Raw genomic sequence first — 18,301 nt, forward strand, 5'->3', positions numbered from 1 at the left:
CCTTTATTCTTTGTCAGCCTCTTCCTCAAGCAATATCATTTAATGGATAACATCAGAATTAAATCAACTAGTATAATAAGAAGCAGAAGATTCAAGACTTTCAGGTTTAGGTTGCAAGACAGATTATTAATTGATCTTAAATATAAAGTAAACGTGGAAAATTAAAGTTAAGAGGTATGCCAGAAGAAGTTATCCTGGATAACATAGTTAGTATATAAGATCATTCTAATGAACAGATTTTGTATGCCTAATGTATATATGGTAGAGAACATGAGGAGTTATGGGAGAGACAAGGGAAAATGTCAAAGAAAAGGAAAGTGGTAATCAAAGCAAAGGAAAATTTCTCAAAATTTCAAAAAGGGAAAGAAACTAATAACTTTCAATGCAAACTATCTCAGGGAGAATGAAGGCCTTAGGCACCAGAGGCCAACATTACATTCAGAGTCAAACTACTAAGGACAAGGACATATTTTAACCAACAATGTCAAGAAGTAAAAGAAAATATATTAAAATCCACAAGTGTGCCAGAACACCTGTTTATTCTGAGGAAACTTTACAAGGACCAAGATGCTACACTAAGAACTGAGTTTGAGCATGGGATGAGAACAGATGTAGGTTAGCAGACTCTCTTGGCCAGAGAAGGAAAATAGCAAGGGAAGAAATAGACAAGGTGGATGAATTGGATATTATTGGAATATCTTTGGAAGCATTATGGAATAATGCTGGAGGCAAATTATAGACATTTGTCCATCCGAGTCTCTGGCCTGAATTGATGGTATTTAGCTAACCATCTAAAAATGAGATGAACAGGATGGGACTCTTCACAAGCATTTTCTTTTCATGGCCTTTTTCTAGGACCAGAATGGGGAGATTTTCATTTTCAAATCCAATCCTCGTATTTAAGTCTGATTTTTTTACATGCATGTAATATTATCCTCAGAAAATAGATACTCTGAAAGTATGTAGAGTTACGATAATAGTGATTAAATTTATTTTGTACTGATTAATTCTGTCTCATATCCTTCAAAACTATAACAGGAGGAATTCCACAGCATCAGCTTGTTGATTGAGCCTGCTTCCTTCTATTATTTAACAGGAAGCCCTGGGACAATCAGCTCACACAGTCAAAGTTTGCCCCATTTTTCCCCTGATCACAGAATGAATAGAACTGTAAGGAGCTAAGGACTGGCAAGTGAAAGAAAACATGATAGCTTTAAAAATATTAATATTTTTGTGGATATGTCACTATGTTCTTCTCCAAGGTAAGGTACTATATTGACCAATCATAAAGCTACTCAATGATAAGACTCATGAAGTTCTTTAATAATGAAGACTACAATTGCAGCCTTCATTGCATTCAGTTAGAAGATCAACACTCATAAATAGAGTAGTTGGTTAGCTTGCATAAATTTTTTTTCCTGTGATGATTCAATTAAAAAATGTCTAATCTAACGTGTTTAGATAAAGTTTCTTTTTGCTTGAGTCACTAGAGAGTTGTTGATGCTGCTGAGCTAGTTGCAACCATGTTCTTTTTCAGCTTAAACCAGCTTCATACATTTTCAAGAAATAAGCTAAAACAGTTTCGCTGCATTCATGAATGGTCAAAGAGTTGTTAGTTGTTGGAAATCTCTTGCTACTCATATTGTACTACAAATAGATTCTGAATCTTGACATTACAGATTGGCTCATTACAGATAAGTAGACTTGAGTGGGGGTGGGGGAAATCGCCAATAATAATATTTCATGTAACTTAATTGTTTAATAAATTAACTAAATTTATAAATACATACATTATATTATACATTTATAAATAAATAACATATATTGTTTAAAAATGATGGCTTAGAGATAGAACCAAAAATGGACTTTATGTGCCTATCTGATGCCTAAATCTCAGACAAATTATAATTCATAGTGAGGTATCTGCAAACGCTTTTTCTTAGGCTGGTGCAGTTACCAGTATAGCTTTATATGTAGCCCGTCTTCCCTAGAGAGCTGAGACAATAACTTTGAAACACTTCCTTATTATGTATCAAGGCTCAGCAGGATATCACAAAGACAGAAAGACTGGAAGACCACTTTTCTTCAGCGTAGAACTGTCACTATTGCTGTTCCTGATTTCTCTCTTTCTAGTCTTAATATTGATGGTTTCAGCTGAGAAACAGATTTAGTGGACAAAAAAGTAAAGAAGAACAAATGATAGATATATTTCAGAAAACATAAATTAAGTATAGTATCTCTCAAATCATGCTTCATTCTCTAGAGTAATTATTCTTATGAGGCTATTGTTAAGGGAGTTGATAAGCAAACCTCTTTTGTATCCTGAACTGACCCTGCTTCTAGTCCACCTTTAATCAACTCCTGAAGTATCAGCTTTTGTCATTTGGACACTAATGGTCTTATTATTCTCAAAATCAGGGAAACACATCTTCCCAGCAAAGAAATCTTAAACAACAATTATCTTAACTGAATCAGAGTTCAGTGACAAATTTCCTTTCACTGCAAAAGAAAGTTGTTTTAATAAATTAAAACAATAAAAAAAATTTCAAAAGCAACATACCAAAAATAATATTAAACAAGACAGACATGTAGCTTGCTTATTTATTGAATTTGTTAAGGCCTTCCAATACCAACACTCCACAATATGCAAAAACTCCAGAGGGGTTCAACAATTGCCCTAGCCCTGTTCTGGTACCAAAGCCACAGGTCTTAAGAGATTTTGAAAAAAACAAGCAGGGTGAACCCCATGTATATTTCCAGGGGGATGCTATTCCAGAGGACAGGGCTATAACAGAAAAGGCAAATTAGATAAAAAAAAAGAAATGGAAAATCCGCTGGGGTGACAGATAAAAGGGACAACAATAGCATTTAAAAAACATGTGGGGAAAATCAGAAATTGAGCAAACCATATGGGAAAGAGGTGTCAATATGGGAGTGACAATCCACATTGTTTATGGAAATCTGAGGGGTGGAGATATGTAACAAGCTTGAGTATATCACATTGGATGAAGTTATTTTCAACATCACTGAAATATTTGTTGAAAGGACCAGAAATGAAGTATAGATCATGCCTCAATAGTCTGAAACTGAATTACTAGTAGCTAATGAATGGAAATAAATGGGCATTATTGGAATAGGCCATTTCAAGATTTATGAGGGAGAAAATGAATTTTTATTTAAGTACATACAGTTATGAAAGCCAGAATTTTCCTTCAAAATGTCTTCTAAGAAAGTTCTTGTTTTTCATTTTGCTTGTAGGTTCTGAGCCCACAGAGAATAGCAGTCTCTTTCTTCCCTCCTTGGCAGGTAGAGGACAGCTTCTCCTATTTATTATACAACACCATTTTCTTTTCAATTTAGAACTATGTGAAAGCTAAACAAAGTCTCATAACTGGATGGATAAGAATTAGCTTGAAATGTATTTTTTTCTCCATAAAATAAAACATTAATCTCCATATTTTCCTTTTTATTTGTAAAGTCTATTATACTAAGTTCCAAGCAAATTCTGTGACAGTGTTGATTTATTCCACCGTAATCAGTGTTTTCCTATGGATTTAAAATATTCTAGCTTGGTATCTGAGAGAAAAAAGTGCATTAAGATATTTAGATTATTATCAAAGTAATTTAAAAAAACTGTTAGATAGTTGGTAAGATATCTTCAGTCTTGTTCCAGGACTGTGTCTCACACTATTTCCCCCAGTTTTTCTCCGTGGAATATATAAGGCATCATGTGACATCCAACTATGTAAAAGTGGAGCAAATGAAGGCAACAATAAACAATTACAATAATCCAAAACAGGAAATCAACATTAATTTATACATTTAAAAACTGCTTTTCCCTGCCTTTAGGCAGCCTGCAACTTATTAATTAACATGAATACTATTACATTTTTAAAATATAATCTGTATGCAAACAACATGTTATTACTGTTATTATATATTATATCAGCGAACTGATGACTGGACAGGTTTCTGTTTTGCAAAGCAAAAGTTGTTTAAGCATGTTTCATCGAAAAGACTATTCCAAAAGCCTTTCTAAAACTGCATAAAATAGCTTTTTAACAGTGGCGATCCAACTGGAAAAATACTCTACTTTCAGGGAAAAAAGAGGGGAAACAAATTTAATTAATTTTTAAACTATTTTTATTTATTCAAAGAAGACTTAAAATACAAAACTAAAAGAATTTTTTTTAAAAAATACAAAGCATCTAAGACCTTAAAAAGGTGCATTAAAAAAGAAAAAGATCCCAACATAAATTCACATATTATCCCCCTTGGTTGAATACTGATTCCTACAATATTAGTTCCCACCCCTTGCGAAAGAAGTCCCCTCTCCATTTTTTTAAACTAGTAAAACCATTTGCAAACTATTGCACAAGTGGCGGCTTTCAAAAATTTTCACCAGCAGTTTGGAGGGCGTGGCTGGGTGGGGGGCAGTGACTGAGTGGGTGTGGCCAACTTGACATCACTCATGCAGTCTGTCACTGCGTTAAATGTTTGCTAGTAGAACTGAACTGAATAATTACTGATGAGTTACTGTGCCGGTTCCTAAGGTCTTATCTGACAATGATGTACTGCGCATGCTTAACATGTTTATTACTTCACACATTCCAGAGTCTCCTTTTTTCCTTTTGATCTTTGTCCGTCTTCCAGGAAACTGGGAGACAGAATTGCTTTTTCCAAAATGTAACAATTAGATAGATTTGTTTTATTTTCTATTTTCTTATTTTTGTATTAAAGCTTGTTTTTCATTAGAATATGTTTTTCCAGAATTTTTATTTCTTTTCTTCGCACCTTAAAGATAATGCTGTTTGGAAACAGCCGCGATCTAAGACCTCATCTAGTTCAGGGTGAAATCTTCCCCTGACACAGTCACATGACACACACACCTTGAACCGGCGTCAACATTTTTTGTGACTTTTTGACTCTTTTTTGGGAGGGACACTCTGGTTCATATCCAAAATCCAGGTCTGGATACCATGGGGTGGGATCTTGCAGATGGACTCTCCCATCTCATGGACGGGGCAAAGCGGCCTGGCTCAGCGCATCAGCAGGAGTAGGGTGTTCTGGCTGCAACCACAGGGAAGGCGTGCCAGAGGCAATAAGGGGCACTCCTTCTGCGGCTGTTGCAGAAGACGCCTGGGTGAGTTGCTACCTGCCTCCCCAGGCCAGGCCCACAGGTCGCACCAGACTGAGACTGCAGCTGCTGCCTGCTCCCTTTGTCTGCCAGACTGGTTCAGAGCTGTGGCCAGCCGGCCATCGCTACTGATTTTCTGACCTCGGGGAAATGACTGCCACTGGTTTGCACGAACTGGTGCAAACCGGCTGAATACCACCTGCTATATTAATGACAAAATAATTAACAGGAAGAACAATAACAATGAAAAGGACAAGATTAGAGTTTCCAAACCCTCTGTTAACAAAGTGTTACTGTGATCAATTCGTAGAAAATTTACCATGGCATCTTATCTATCCCAAATCATACCCAAACGTAAGAGTAATTAATCCTGGATCAAATATCCACCTTTCTTTCTTGATACCATTTCTTCTCAATTATTGTCTAGTTAAATATAATATATTCAACCTCCACAATTGGTCTATCTTCCCAGCAATGTCCAGATAAAAGTGATCGGCAATTAAGAGTAATAAATCCATTCTTCAATCTTCCCCAGTCCTCCCAAGAAAAACCAATGGACACTTCTCCATGTCAGGCTTCTGCTATTAGGAACAAGTGCAGATTTGCGGGATCGCATCCTGCCACACACATCCCTGCGGCCAATTCGCTCTCACAGGGAGGGGCTTCTCCTGGTGCCGTCCACTAGGCAATGCCAACGGGCGACACCAAGGAGTAGGGCTTTCTCTGTGATGGGCCCAACCCTCTGGAATGACCTCCCCCCCGACATTAGAACCACCACCGACTTCCGCTCCTTCCGACAAAAATTGAAGACTCACCTGTTCCGATTGGCTGGCCTGGCACAATCATAACTGTTACCTCTTGGCAGACATATTTCTTAACTGGTATTTTAGGGGAATTGTTTTTAAATTTAATTTTATGGGATATTTTTAGGGGTTTTAAAACTATATTTATATACTTTACTCAGCTGTACAGTTCTTTTTAACCTTCTTTTTAACCTCCTCCATATCTATCTTCCTATTTAACAATTTTAACTGTTCAATTATTTAGCTATTTATATGATGTATTTCTTGTATGGACTGTACACAGCCCCGAGTCCCTTTCGGGAGAGGGGGCGGTCTACAAGCGCTCAGTAAATAAAATAAATAAATAAATTTAAAGTTCAGAGAGATGTATGGAATCAACTCAGTTAGTTATCTGTCTGTACAGTCAATACCTCTTTGATCTGCAGCTTTTAAATCAAATTTCTCCAAAGACGCTGCATATTTTCTATGAGCATTATTATCTCATCAAACATTTTAAAAAGCTTTCAATTAAAAGCTGCATGTTGGCAAAAGATCTTTTCTCAGATTTTAGCCATTGATTGTCTGTAATGTAGTATATTGTTGCTCTATGAAGTTTAACCAGAGAATAAAGAAGCTGAAGCAGAAGAAAGGAGGAAAGGCATTTTCTGGATATTTCGATCCAAGATTAAAATAAAAATAAAATAAAAAACACACAGTATTTAGAAAATAAAAAAGGTAACAAAAACCCTGTGATGAGAGTCCAATATTAATATAAATCAAATGGAAGCACTTCACCATCGACAAGCACTCCCTGTTAAAGTGAAAGTTAGTTAGAACAATAGCATAAATCAAAGGAAACTTCAACAGGGGTTGAAACAAAGCATCAGCAGGTCAACTGTACTTTTAAAGACAAAAAGCAAGGCAAATTTCAAAAGTGAAATTAAGACCCAGGCACACTTTAAAAAAACCCAAAATGCCTATAGAAAGATGGATGCCCATGACTTTTCAACAGCTTCCAAAGGGAACTTCCCTTCCCAAAAGTTGTCTTAGGTCATCCCTAAATGTTCTTATTCACATCTAGGGAGCAGCACTGCCAGTGAGCCAGTTTAGGTAGCAAATTAGCAAATCATTGAGAGGAGAGAAATATTTCCTTTCCATTCAGCAGCCATTTTGCTGAGGAGTCCAAAAATTTACTTAATTACCTAATTAATTAATTGATGTTAGCTTGTCTCTAAATTATTTTCCAATATGTTGTCTCTGTGAATGTATTTGTGTGTGACAGACAAGGTGGGTTGCTGCCGGCATTACTGCTGGTTGGGTGTGTGCACAATTTTGCGCTCACGCGTTTGCTTTGCTCGCACATGCACCAGATGCGCACTCTGCAGCATGCGTGTACACTTGCCCAAAAATAGATCTTTTCATGAGCAGAACCTTAAAAGGGGTGTGTGTGTGGAATGCCGCCCTGACCGGAGAACCGGTTTGGAGGCATGGCAGGCCTGAGTCGCTGCCAGTTCCAGCGACCCAGGCCTGAAAACCACTACCAGTTTGGCTGAACCGGTCTGAACTGGTAGGAACCCACCTCTGGTGACAGACAACACTGGTAGAAAAAATGTAATTACTGATTTTCTCTTAGGCTCTTTTTGTCCCATGTTGCTAGTGTTAACTAAAGTTATGCTGTACTTTTCACCTCTAGTATCTTGGGCATAGGAAGAAGAGAATGATTAGCAAGCAAGGTTGCTGCAGAATACTCATACAATATTTTCTTAATTTAATTATCCATTTTGATCTGGGGTGTGTCAGAATAAAGCACTATTCCTTGACACTTTTACCTTCTAGGACAAAGTAGCATTGTTGGTCTACCCGGCCTAGTCAGTTCCACTTTGCTTGTTTAGCGTATTATTTTTGAACAGAATTCATGATTTTTTGCTCTTCTAAAAAGCCAATATTTTAAAGCCAAAAGTAAGTATTAGGTTCTTTTCCTGGCTCACAAGTTATGAACCCTAGTTTAACATAACTGAACAAGGTTCAAAATCTTCAATTAAGGTTTTCTGCTTTGGTTAGGTATTCCTGCTGAATGGTGGAACTAAAAGTGAATCATTCCCATGCAGATTCAGTTCCAACTGAAGAGTAAGAGTTATTATAGCAGCCCAACCCATTTATTCCCCAAAGTTGCACCTCCATGGACAATGGTTTAAATAAAGGAGGGATTTATTTTACCTTTGTTTTACATATAAGCAAAGAACTATTTGTTTACTCCTTTTATTCAACTGCATCCTCTTTTTCCAAGTATCCACAGGTAGATCTAAACTGATGATTCTCACAAAGGATTTCCAGAATGAAAAACCAGATTTTCCTACTACCCCTTATCCTACAGAAGAAACATCATCAGCATTAACAGTAGCAGCATTAAGTAAGTAGACATGGTGGCATAAATTTTATTTCATTTAGAAATATTAATGGAAATAGTTTAATATTATTGACATTGATTTGATTTATTTGATTCTTCTCTTGTAAAGCTTTCATCTATCAGTTTTTGTCTTATTTTCAGGTGCACAAGTAAATCTTATGTGAGGAGGTTTCCATTAAACCATTAGTAAGGTGACCAACCGTCCTCCTTTAGGGAGGACAGTCCTTCTTTTGTAAGTTCTGTCCTCCCTTGAAAAGTGTCCTCCTACATGTCCTCCTTTTTGATATTTGAAGACTAATCTGTTGCGCGTTATGTGACGTATTTTATTAAACAGTTTTTAATGGTGTTTTTTTACTTCATCGCAAGTATATTGAACAGATATTGAATCTTGTGTTGAATTTTTATCTAAAGAAATGCTAGACATTAAAATAGACGACAATTGTCTCTTTGAAGAAATTAGAAGACTGAATGTATATTTAAATTCTGAAAAATTAATACAATGGGAAAATCAACATGTTGAAATTGATAAAAGATGGGTGGATTGTAGCGATCATGTTTAAAGTTGCTAACTGCATCACATTCTTGTTAAGCGTACACAAAGCCTGCTCAAGGTTTTGCTTCGCAACATTTCTATGCAACATTCTTCGCTTTGCAACATTTCTATGCAACATTCTTCTGTAACATCTTTTTGTAACATGTGAACAAGCTTGCCCAGTAACAAGTATACGTAACAAGTGAACAAAGCCTGCCCAGTAACAAGTGTTTTAACCAATCATGTAATAACACGCTGTAAGATAGAAACCCTTTGTATGATTTTAATAAATACCGTCTCAATCGGCCAGCCGGGGTCTTTTCACCTCGCTGAGTTGGTTGGTGCGTTTCATCTCACCATGGTGTCCGTTATTCCTTGGCAGTACCAGACCCGCCTAACTTAGACGCACCTCCGTGGAGGCCAATAGCCGAGCTCAGACACACCCTTGCGAGGGTCCCATAGCCTAACTCAGGCTCACCCCTGTGGGGGTTCTAATGCCTAGCTCCGGCTCACCCTTGCGAGGGTTCAAAAAGTAGACGAGGTCGTCGCCACGTGGCAGCCAGCCACGCACTCACAGTGGATATTTTCAGCCATTTCAAAAATGAACATATTCCATGTGAACATTTATTTATACTTGTTCGATTTACGTTGTGCTGCCCTGGAACTAATGCAGCAGTTAAAAGAGTTTTTTCAATTGCCAATGATTTTTCGACAAGTGAGAAATCGAGATTGAATGTTGATACTCTAGCTGCAGCACTTGCCGTAAAATTCAATATGAAGGATATTTCTTGTTCAGATATTTCCAATATATTGTTAGAAGATGATACATTGACAAAAAATATTAATTCAATGGAAAAGTACTCATTTAAATAATAATTAACAGGCATGTAAGCATAATTACAATATAAAATGTTGCAAATGTTTTTATTATGCATATATCATATTTTAGTGTATTATTGTTGCAATGAATAAAATATTTATTTTATTTACGATATATTTTTTGCAATTTATTTGTCCTCCTTTTCATTGTAAAAAAGTTGGTCACCTTAGCATTTTGGACAATAGAACGTGTTTTGTCCTCCTTTTCATTGTAAAAAAGTTGGTCACCTTACCATTAGATCTCATGAGGTATAGATTTCTAGGGAAATAAAACAAACTGATTCTTGGGACAAAATAGAATTCAAAGTAGATCTCCAATCTCATTTAGCTCACACTGTTAAGTTCTGTACCCATCTCTATTGCTGCGTAGTTTTGAGCCTGAGAACTCTGAAGGTGAGCATGCTAAAACTGAAATTCTCCCCTCTCCCTTTTGAGCAATAATAATGTTTGTTAGGGCAGAATTGCTGAGCAGGTCACCTTTGGTTATGTTTCCCTTTGTGGGGGGCAGTATTGGTAATCATAGACACTGTTAGTATCTAATGATATACAATAGAAAAGTTATTATGGATGTTTTCCACTCCCATTTAGGTATCATCATCTTCATTATTGTTCTGGTGGTGATTGTAATAATCCTTGTCAGCATGGTCAGCATAAATTTCAATTGCCGTCACTGCAAAAAGATAACAGGTATGTAATAGTGATCAATGCTGTAGCAGTATCATCCATGTTAGTAGGTCATATTTGATTGTTAATTTCATGTTAACTAGTTAAATTCATATTAAAATTATTGACAACACCCTTGTTTTTCTAAATGCTTCCTTGACTCTATAGATATTCATCTTAGTATTTGTTTTATGTTTCTTCTTTCCTATTATTTCTGGTATCAAATCATTTAAGAGTAGAATGGAAAATTCCAATAAGCTATGTTCTGATTCAAAATCCTTCATGAAAATCTGCCTCCAATATGTATTTGAGAGTACTGTTATATACTAAAACATAATTTTGAAAAATTGTATACTTGCTCTTGTAAATATTCCCTTTTGGTTGAAGGGAAAGGAGGAGGAATCTTGGTTTCAGTGGCTGACGCTGTGTCTTCAAATCAGAGTGATCATTGATATCCACATTTTGTTTAATCAGTGTGTTTTGGGGGCAAAATAAAAAGCAAGACACAGAATACTTCATTCAGCTATTTTACTTCATTAACTTTCTCTGTGTCCGTGGTCTCTTAGGCACTCAATCGCAGTTGATTTCTTGACAGTCATCAAAGAGAGCTGTGAACCTCTGTGGAAAATTTCAAGAATAGTACAATGTTGATGCCTTACATATGGACTATTGTAATATACTGTAGATTGGGCTGCACTTGAAGATCAATTGAAAGCTGCAGCTGATCCAAAAAGCCAGAGAGGCAATTATGGACACATTTTAGTATGCCATTCTGCTGATCACTAGTAAACTTCTAGGTGAAATTCAAGATGTTGGTTATGACTTATAAAATGATTCATCCTCAACCCCCAGGCCATGCATGGCTTCTTAGGAACTGGGCCATGCAAGTGAGTGAAGCTTCATCTATGCATGTGTGGGATCGAGGTAGTGCACAAAATCATTTCCCCTCCCCCCCACTAGTACATGGAAAAATTGTTTTCTTGGAAACCAGTCTATGGTACAAAAAAGGTTGGGGCCTCTGTTTATGGCGATCATTGTTTCATTGCCCACTGACCAACAAGCAATAGTTGACACCGTGCCTACACTCCAGGTCCCATCATTAAAATTGTATCATTAGATTGCATCAGGGGTAGATTGCTGCGCAATATATGTGCACGCTATTCTATATAAATTGTTCTGCGTGCACGCACAGTCACTAAAATTCAAAATGGCGGTGCCCAAGAGACAGCAAGGGAACTGGTTTGGGGCCGTGTCAGGCCTGGGCCCCTGGTGGTTCTGTGACCCAGCCTGAATTCCACTACCGGTTCAGCCAAACCGGGCCAAACTGGCAGCAACCCACCTCTGGATGGCATGCCTTCTTCAACATGATATTTATCCTCAGGAATAGTACCCCCCTGGAAGGTTCAAGTTGTCCTGACCCTGACATTCTTTAAACAGACCTTTTGTATATTAATGGTATCCTTATCAAAACTTCCCTCATTAGGAAATTGCCTAGTGGATGTTTGTGTATCCATTTGTTCCACTGAGATTTTTTTTTTACACTATGATTCCATCAGCATCTTGCATATAATGGGCTGAACTTTCCTTTGAAAATCTGAAGCCCATCCAACCTTTGAGTTACTCTGGTCTGGATCTGGACCTGGCAGCTTCCATTTCCTTTTAGCTAGTGTCTGCACAGTCTAGGTTAGCTGAGAAGGATGCGGACAAGTGGGAATGAGCATGTGAATGTATGAGAAAACTAATGTACATTGCAATCAATAACATTTTACTATAACTTTAAATTAGGAAACCTAATTGGCTCATATGAAAGTGATTTAATGTGTTCCTACTTATTTCCCACCTGTTTGTATGCTTTAGCCATATTTATCAGGAAAATGCAGGTAGGTAGGAAGGGCTGCTGAGAGATCTGCATGACTTGACAGGCAAGCTGTGTGTGAGTGAATGATCCATAGCTGTGCATATGTTTATGTAACAATAGACTCTTTCCTGGCCCCTCATAACATAAGAATAGATAGGGAATCTATTTATCATTCAGTTTCAATCACCTATTGGTACTTGTGAACATTGCCTGAATTTGGTAAAGGGCTGGATTAGAAAGAATAAGTTGAGACAATAAAATCCAGAAAAGGTGGAGGAGCTGTTGTCAAAGAGAAGAGTGTTTATTTGTACATATCTTTAATTTCTAATATAAAATGGTAACATATTTTTCTTTTCTTGCCAGATAAACAAAAACTTCAACATTCTATAGTATTATACAGGTACTTCTCTTAATAATGTCTTATTTCTGCTTAAAAGACATTTTTTATTATGATGTTAACTGGGATAAATTCCATTGTCATCTTTTTTCCTGAATTCAGTTCTGTTCCACTCTGAATGATGCAGCGTTTCTAACAGAAATTTAAGTTTTTTCTCCTTGAGATTGGACAATTTTATTTTTTAAACCAATCTATTTATCTTAGCAGTAAATAAAGAAATCTATCATGAACATTTGATATTGAGGATATTTGTTCACTGAGAAAATTATTTTACCTAAAATACAGATTTGGGGATTATTCTTTTACAAAAATGGATTGCTGATTTTTTTTTCTGGAATTGTTTTCATTGCAACCACTAGTGAGATGGGACCTATTTTCAGACTCAGTATTTGTACGTGTGTGTGTTGTTGTTTTTTTTTCTTCCACCACACCATATTTAGATCTATTCCTTTTTGGTTCTGGAAAGGTATCATGCTGACCAGGTGGCAGAATCCTGAACCTATTGAAAATAGAAACTGTTGGAATAAAAACCTTTCTACTACCTTTGGCTGATCATTATGGAACTTTTAATATTCATTAATTCTAACGTTTTATTGGATCTCCTTTTCCTCTAATTATTAGAGAAATAATCATTTTTAATTAGCATCTCAAATGGCATGACAGGTAGCATTGACCTTTAAGGTTATCATGCCTTGGAATTTTGATATTTGAAAGGGGTCTAGGACAAGTCATGCAAGATCATGACCCCCAGAAGCTTCCAGTCTCTGAATGAAAAGTGTTTGCATGCCAATGGGATGCTTGAAGCAATGCTGCCCCAAAGCCTCCTGTTAGCATGCAAATGCTTTTCTGCGTCGACAATGGAAACCTTTGGAGAAGACTCACCGAGGCTGTCCACCACTCCAGACGTGGCAGGCAGCTCAGTGAGTCAGAGAAGCCGAGCAGGGAGTGCTCATCCTGCTCTCCCATGACTCTGCTTTTGGAGCTTGGGAGCAGGCAAAGAGGCTGGAGAGGAGATAGCTCACTAGATCTTTGCAAGGTAAGTGAGTCTCCATAGGCAGACCTAGCATGACAGGATGGGGGGGGGAGCAATTGTGAGGAGCATGAGATATCTCAGTACCGTGTTTTCCCGAAAATAAGACAGGGTCTTATTTTCTTTTTACCCACAAAATATGGCTTGGGCCTTATTATCAGGGGAAGACTTATTGTTTTGGAGTTGCCGGGGAGCTACTCTCTTGTGAGTGGGCTCCCAAAGAGCTGGGCACAGCCTCAGGGGCGAACGGCTGTGTTGCACTGTCGCAGCAGCGCAGCGCATCCATGAAGTGACCACGCTCACGAGCAGCCACCTGGCAAACCCCCTTTCCAGCTGGGCACAGCGCCAGGTGGCCTGTTCCATCACTAGGCTGCCCATGGCCTTCCCCACCATGAGATGCTTCTTGTGCACTTAGCAACCCACACATTCAATTAGCGAATACATGGGCAAAAGCAGGGAGAGATCATGGTCAAGTTATGCAATTCACTCCTATGAATCCTCGGGTTATGACTGTAATTGGCAGGCTCCATTACATTCGTAACTCAAGGACTATCTGGAACAGAATATGGCTAGGGAAGCCCTGTACTCATCAACCTTATTTATCGTATGACTTTTTTAATCAAAGAAAATTGTTAGACTGTCCTATGGGACATTGCTGTCTATGCTGCTAGAGGATTTACAAAAAACCCTCCATTAATTGTTGTCAATTTAGAGAGTCCATATAATCTGGCAAACTGTTTACTCACACCAAATTGAGGAGGGCATTCTCACTAGTACATCTTGATGTGATGCCCTGAGCAGATTTGCAGAGCTGATATACAAGCATTCTTTATTCTGAATGCTTGGTCCTTGTGGCTCTTGAGAGGGGCGTCAATTAGCCATGTTCTAACATACTGCCAAACTTTGCCTATTTCTCACTTGTTATACTGATTCTTCTATTTTTATCCAGGCAGATTTCCTTCCCCCGCCCCCTAGAATAAAAAAATAACACTTCAGTTTGTGAAAAGCTGCTATTCTGTTTATTGGTTTGGCAATACATTGTTAAAGAATGTTATCTATATCTTGATTTCTATTTTGTGCTGAATTGTGTTATTTTTGGTTGTTCATTTATTGTAATAAAAAATGAGAAAATAGCTGGCAGTTCAACAGAAACAACTGCTTTTCAGTTGAGGATTGTCCACCCCCCCCCCCCAATCTATCCTTAGGCCAAACAGAAGGTTCAGAAGTATTGTAAGGGACATTCCTCTGGGGTTGCAGGGAAGATACTAGAATTGTACTATGCTTTAGATTCAATTTTTTAAAAGAATTGAGGGGAGCCATTTGATCTAATGAAAAGATGTGACAATGTTAAAGAGTAGCAGGCAGGTGGTGTAACTGTACACCATCAATCCAAATTGCTGCTGCACAATCCAAGGAGATAGATCTCTCTCAAAACAATAAAGAAAATCAACTTTTGGCCCAAATCTCCTTGACCTGGTCTGAAAGCATTTTGGTTCTGGAGCCAGAAGATTTTTGTTCCAGACATTCTAATTATTTCTTATTTACATGTGTAGTAGTTTTTCCCCAAACTATGCTGAAAAGCCTACTTAAAGAAAACATAAATGAAAATAGTTAATCCTGCAGCAAGTAAAATATGCATGTATGTATAGTATGTGCAAAACAGTCTTGTCTCCTGGCAAATACAGGGACAAATTCATGCCGTTTTCTTAGAACATTTTTCAATAGTATCTTGTTTTCTTCCTTAGGTCTGGCAGAGTGACTGGTCAAAATTTCCCCTAGTTTGGTACATATCGAAGGAGGATTAGAACTCACCATTTTATGGTTTCTACTCTGGTCCCTTTAACCACCATGTAATTCGTAATCTTCCCCATCATATTTTTAGTTTTAAAACTAAATCATTTTTTAAATGTTGGATCAGGCTTCTTGAGCCAAACATTGTTAACATTTCAGAAAGACAGAAGACCTATTTTCATTACTTTGTGATATTAATATAGTACCTATGCTATATGAGTGTGTTTAAATACTATCATATTGTGGCAGAATGCTATTAAAATAAAAGGACATATATAATTCCTAGTTTACTGGGATGGCTCCTTCTATTCTACTTTACGTATTTTCTCATGAAAGAAACAGAGAAGTAATATCTGCATTTTTGTTTCTTTGGTAGCTGTTCGGATGCTGATACTACAGTTGGCAATAATAATGTTTTGTTGGTCTCCATGAAGACTTAAATGAAACCAGCAGCAAAAGTAAGAGGATGGGGACATGGATCTAAATAGTGTTCAAGTGTTCCTCTTTTATTCAAGTAATTCAGAGAAATGCAACATGCTCATGTTTTAGAATGGCAAAATTAAATGCAGCATAAATATCTGAGGAATATTTAATGCTCTCAGTTAACAATTACTTAGACCAGAGGTCTACTAATTTTGTCTTTGTTTTGTTTTTCTAGATCTTGTGAAGGTAACTACACATGAAGAACAAGAGGAACTAAACACTAAACATTTTGTTTTTATTGTAGATGTCCATGCAGAGAGAATTCAGCAAAGCATTAAGATGTTACCATTTGGAATATCTGAATTGCATTATAATCAGGTTTCATATAGTATTTAAATGCAAAAAGATGGTTTGGATCCTGGGGAGCATAAACATAATTTGTATCTGTAATTGTTTAAGTAGACAGGCCTCCCTACAGGACAGGGTAGTCCAACTCCTGGCCTGTGGGCTGGATGTGTCATGCACTGGCCACATCCATGGCGTTTAGTGAAGGGGGGGAAAAGTCCCAATAGGTCATGTGACGACGCCGTTATGACATGAGTTTGACTATAGGATTATATGTTGGTCCACTGCAGCTGCTAGCAATCTGGAAAATGGTTTTAAGACTTGCTGCAGTCACACTCCTGCACACTCCAAAGGGCCTTTTCATCTTTCTTTAGGAGCATTGCACAGGCCTCATGATCAGATAAGTGATCCAATAACCTAATTGTCACTGCGTTAATTGTTTGCTAGCTGCGCTGAAGATTTACTGCGCAGGTCACAGGTCTTATCAGCAAGTGATTTACTGCGCCTGCTCACACACATTCCAAAAGAGACTTCTGATCTTCTGTTCGCCTGCCACGAGGCAGGCACATAGCTCTGCAGAGATGTAATTAATTTAGATAGTAAGGTTTTGTTTTATTTTATTTTCATATTAAAGTTTGTTTTCATTAGAACATGTTATCGGGTTTTATTTCTTATCAAGAGATATGCTTCTGGGAAGGGCTGGTGATCCGCACCTCAATCGAAGAATGGAAGGGAAACTTTCCATTCCTCCACACATATTGGCAGCAGAGTTTGGTTTTCAATAATTAACAGCCTTCTTCCTTGTTAAGCTATCTCCAAGAGATAAAAGCGACTAGCGTAATTAGGAGAGAATTATTTATAGCTACTGAGATACGCTTAAATCAACTTCCTAACCATGCCGAAGAAGAAAAAAAAAGCAAAGATGAAGCACGTTCTGAGGGGTCCCTCCCCTCTGACACAGAACTGGAAGATTTCTCAAGCTGGCTTCCAAATCTTCGAATTTCTTCAACAGCCAGGATAAAAGAAAAATCTACCATGGGAGGAACTTCTCAAAGAGATAGAGCTGTTTTTGAAGTTGAAACAAACAGACCGAGGTCAGTTATTTTTCCTTCTGATTATGCATGCTCCCAAATATCTCCAAGAGATTCTGAAATGCTCGGGGCTAAACCAAAGTGTTCCTTGCCAGAGCAAATTCACTCCCAAATATATTTTAAAGATTATGAAACAATTGATGTGTGGCCAAAGCCCTCGCCGGCAGAAGAATTCCACCTTCAAGTAGAAAAAGAAACTTATGAATCTTCCCAGGCTTCTGAGAGAGAAATGGAAAGATATCGTAATGTAATAAATTTATTTGGAAAGGAACTTTCTCAAGCCAGAAAGGACTATGATAGATCAGAGGCAAGTAGGAAGGGCTTCCCCATTTCCAAAATGTCTGAGGACGCCATCTTGCCCTCTTCTTCACAGCCTAAAACACACCCCCTTGTGGATACCGTGTCAGGCAAATCAGAACAGAGAGATATGTACACGTCACAGAGGCCACGTGATCTCCTTTGTTCTCCAGATTTGGCCACGCAGGCAGATTTGATACAGCTGAAAAATGATGCTGCACTGCCATCTCCTGGCGGAAGTAATTTATTACAGCAGCAGTTAAAGGAATTACAACAAATTTGTTGGTCAAATTTATCTGTAGCTCGTCCAGATGTCCAAGCAACAATGCAAATGCCTCCAAAGGTTCAATCTTCAATGCCCTCTGGTGGTGTTGGAATTTTCCTAGATGGAACAAGGCAAAACTTAATGCAGCAAAGGCAAATGCCAGCCTTTCAAGCAAGCCAATTTAATTTTGCTGCTCAAGCACCAATGGCAAATGTAACACAGAGACCTCAGGTCATGTTACAGTGCCCCCTGGTTCAACAACCAGCATATTTACCTGCACAGCAAGCTATTCAAATGCATATCCCTCAACAGGCACTTTCTGTCACTCCTTTGGCTGGTGAATCAAAATTAAAGATGTCAGGACAGAATTATAAAGCCTGGGTCAGTGAGGTTGCACTCTTGCT

The 18,301-nt window shown here is 37.8% G+C and overlaps 1 protein-coding gene across 2 annotated transcripts; it reads left to right on the forward strand.

The window, feature by feature from the left end:
• Positions 1-1,129: 1,129 nt before the first annotated feature.
• On the forward strand, positions 1,130-16,930 carry ECSCR (endothelial cell surface expressed chemotaxis and apoptosis regulator). Of its 2 annotated transcripts, XM_081950647.1 has the most exons (7): positions 1,130-1,262; positions 3,259-3,306; positions 8,207-8,329; positions 10,326-10,424; positions 12,622-12,658; positions 15,853-15,934; positions 16,135-16,930. In XM_081950647.1, the coding sequence occupies exons 1-6, from the start codon at positions 1,205-1,207 to the stop codon at positions 15,914-15,916; spliced, it is 429 nt and encodes a 142-aa protein (XP_081806773.1). In that variant the 5' UTR covers positions 1,130-1,204; the 3' UTR covers positions 15,917-15,934; positions 16,135-16,930. The 2 variants fall into 2 exon arrangements, with proteins under 2 accessions (XP_081806773.1, XP_081806774.1); XM_081950648.1 differs by lacking the exon at positions 3,259-3,306 and having other exon boundaries at positions 1,158-1,262.
• The last annotated feature ends 1,371 nt before the right edge of the window (positions 16,931-18,301 follow it).

Source organism: Natrix helvetica (assembly GCF_964273705.1).
Source record: "Natrix helvetica genome assembly, chromosome: 4".
Lineage (NCBI taxonomy): Eukaryota > Metazoa > Chordata > Lepidosauria > Squamata > Natricidae > Natrix > Natrix helvetica.

What these genes read in the sequence shown, in the direction of transcription:
- ECSCR (XM_081950647.1), top strand. Translation starts at nt 1,205, where the DNA reads ATGATAGCTTTAAAAATATTAATATTTTTGTGGATATGTCACTATGTT. An exon ending in CTTTCTTCCCTCCTTGGCAG is followed by an intron (nt 3,307 to 8,206) that starts GTAGAGGACAGC and finishes TCTTTTTCCAAG; the next exon opens with TATCCACAGGTAGATCTAAA. An exon ending in TCACTGCAAAAAGATAACAG is followed by an intron (nt 10,425 to 12,621) that starts GTATGTAATAGT and finishes TTTTCTTGCCAG; the next exon opens with ATAAACAAAAACTTCAACAT.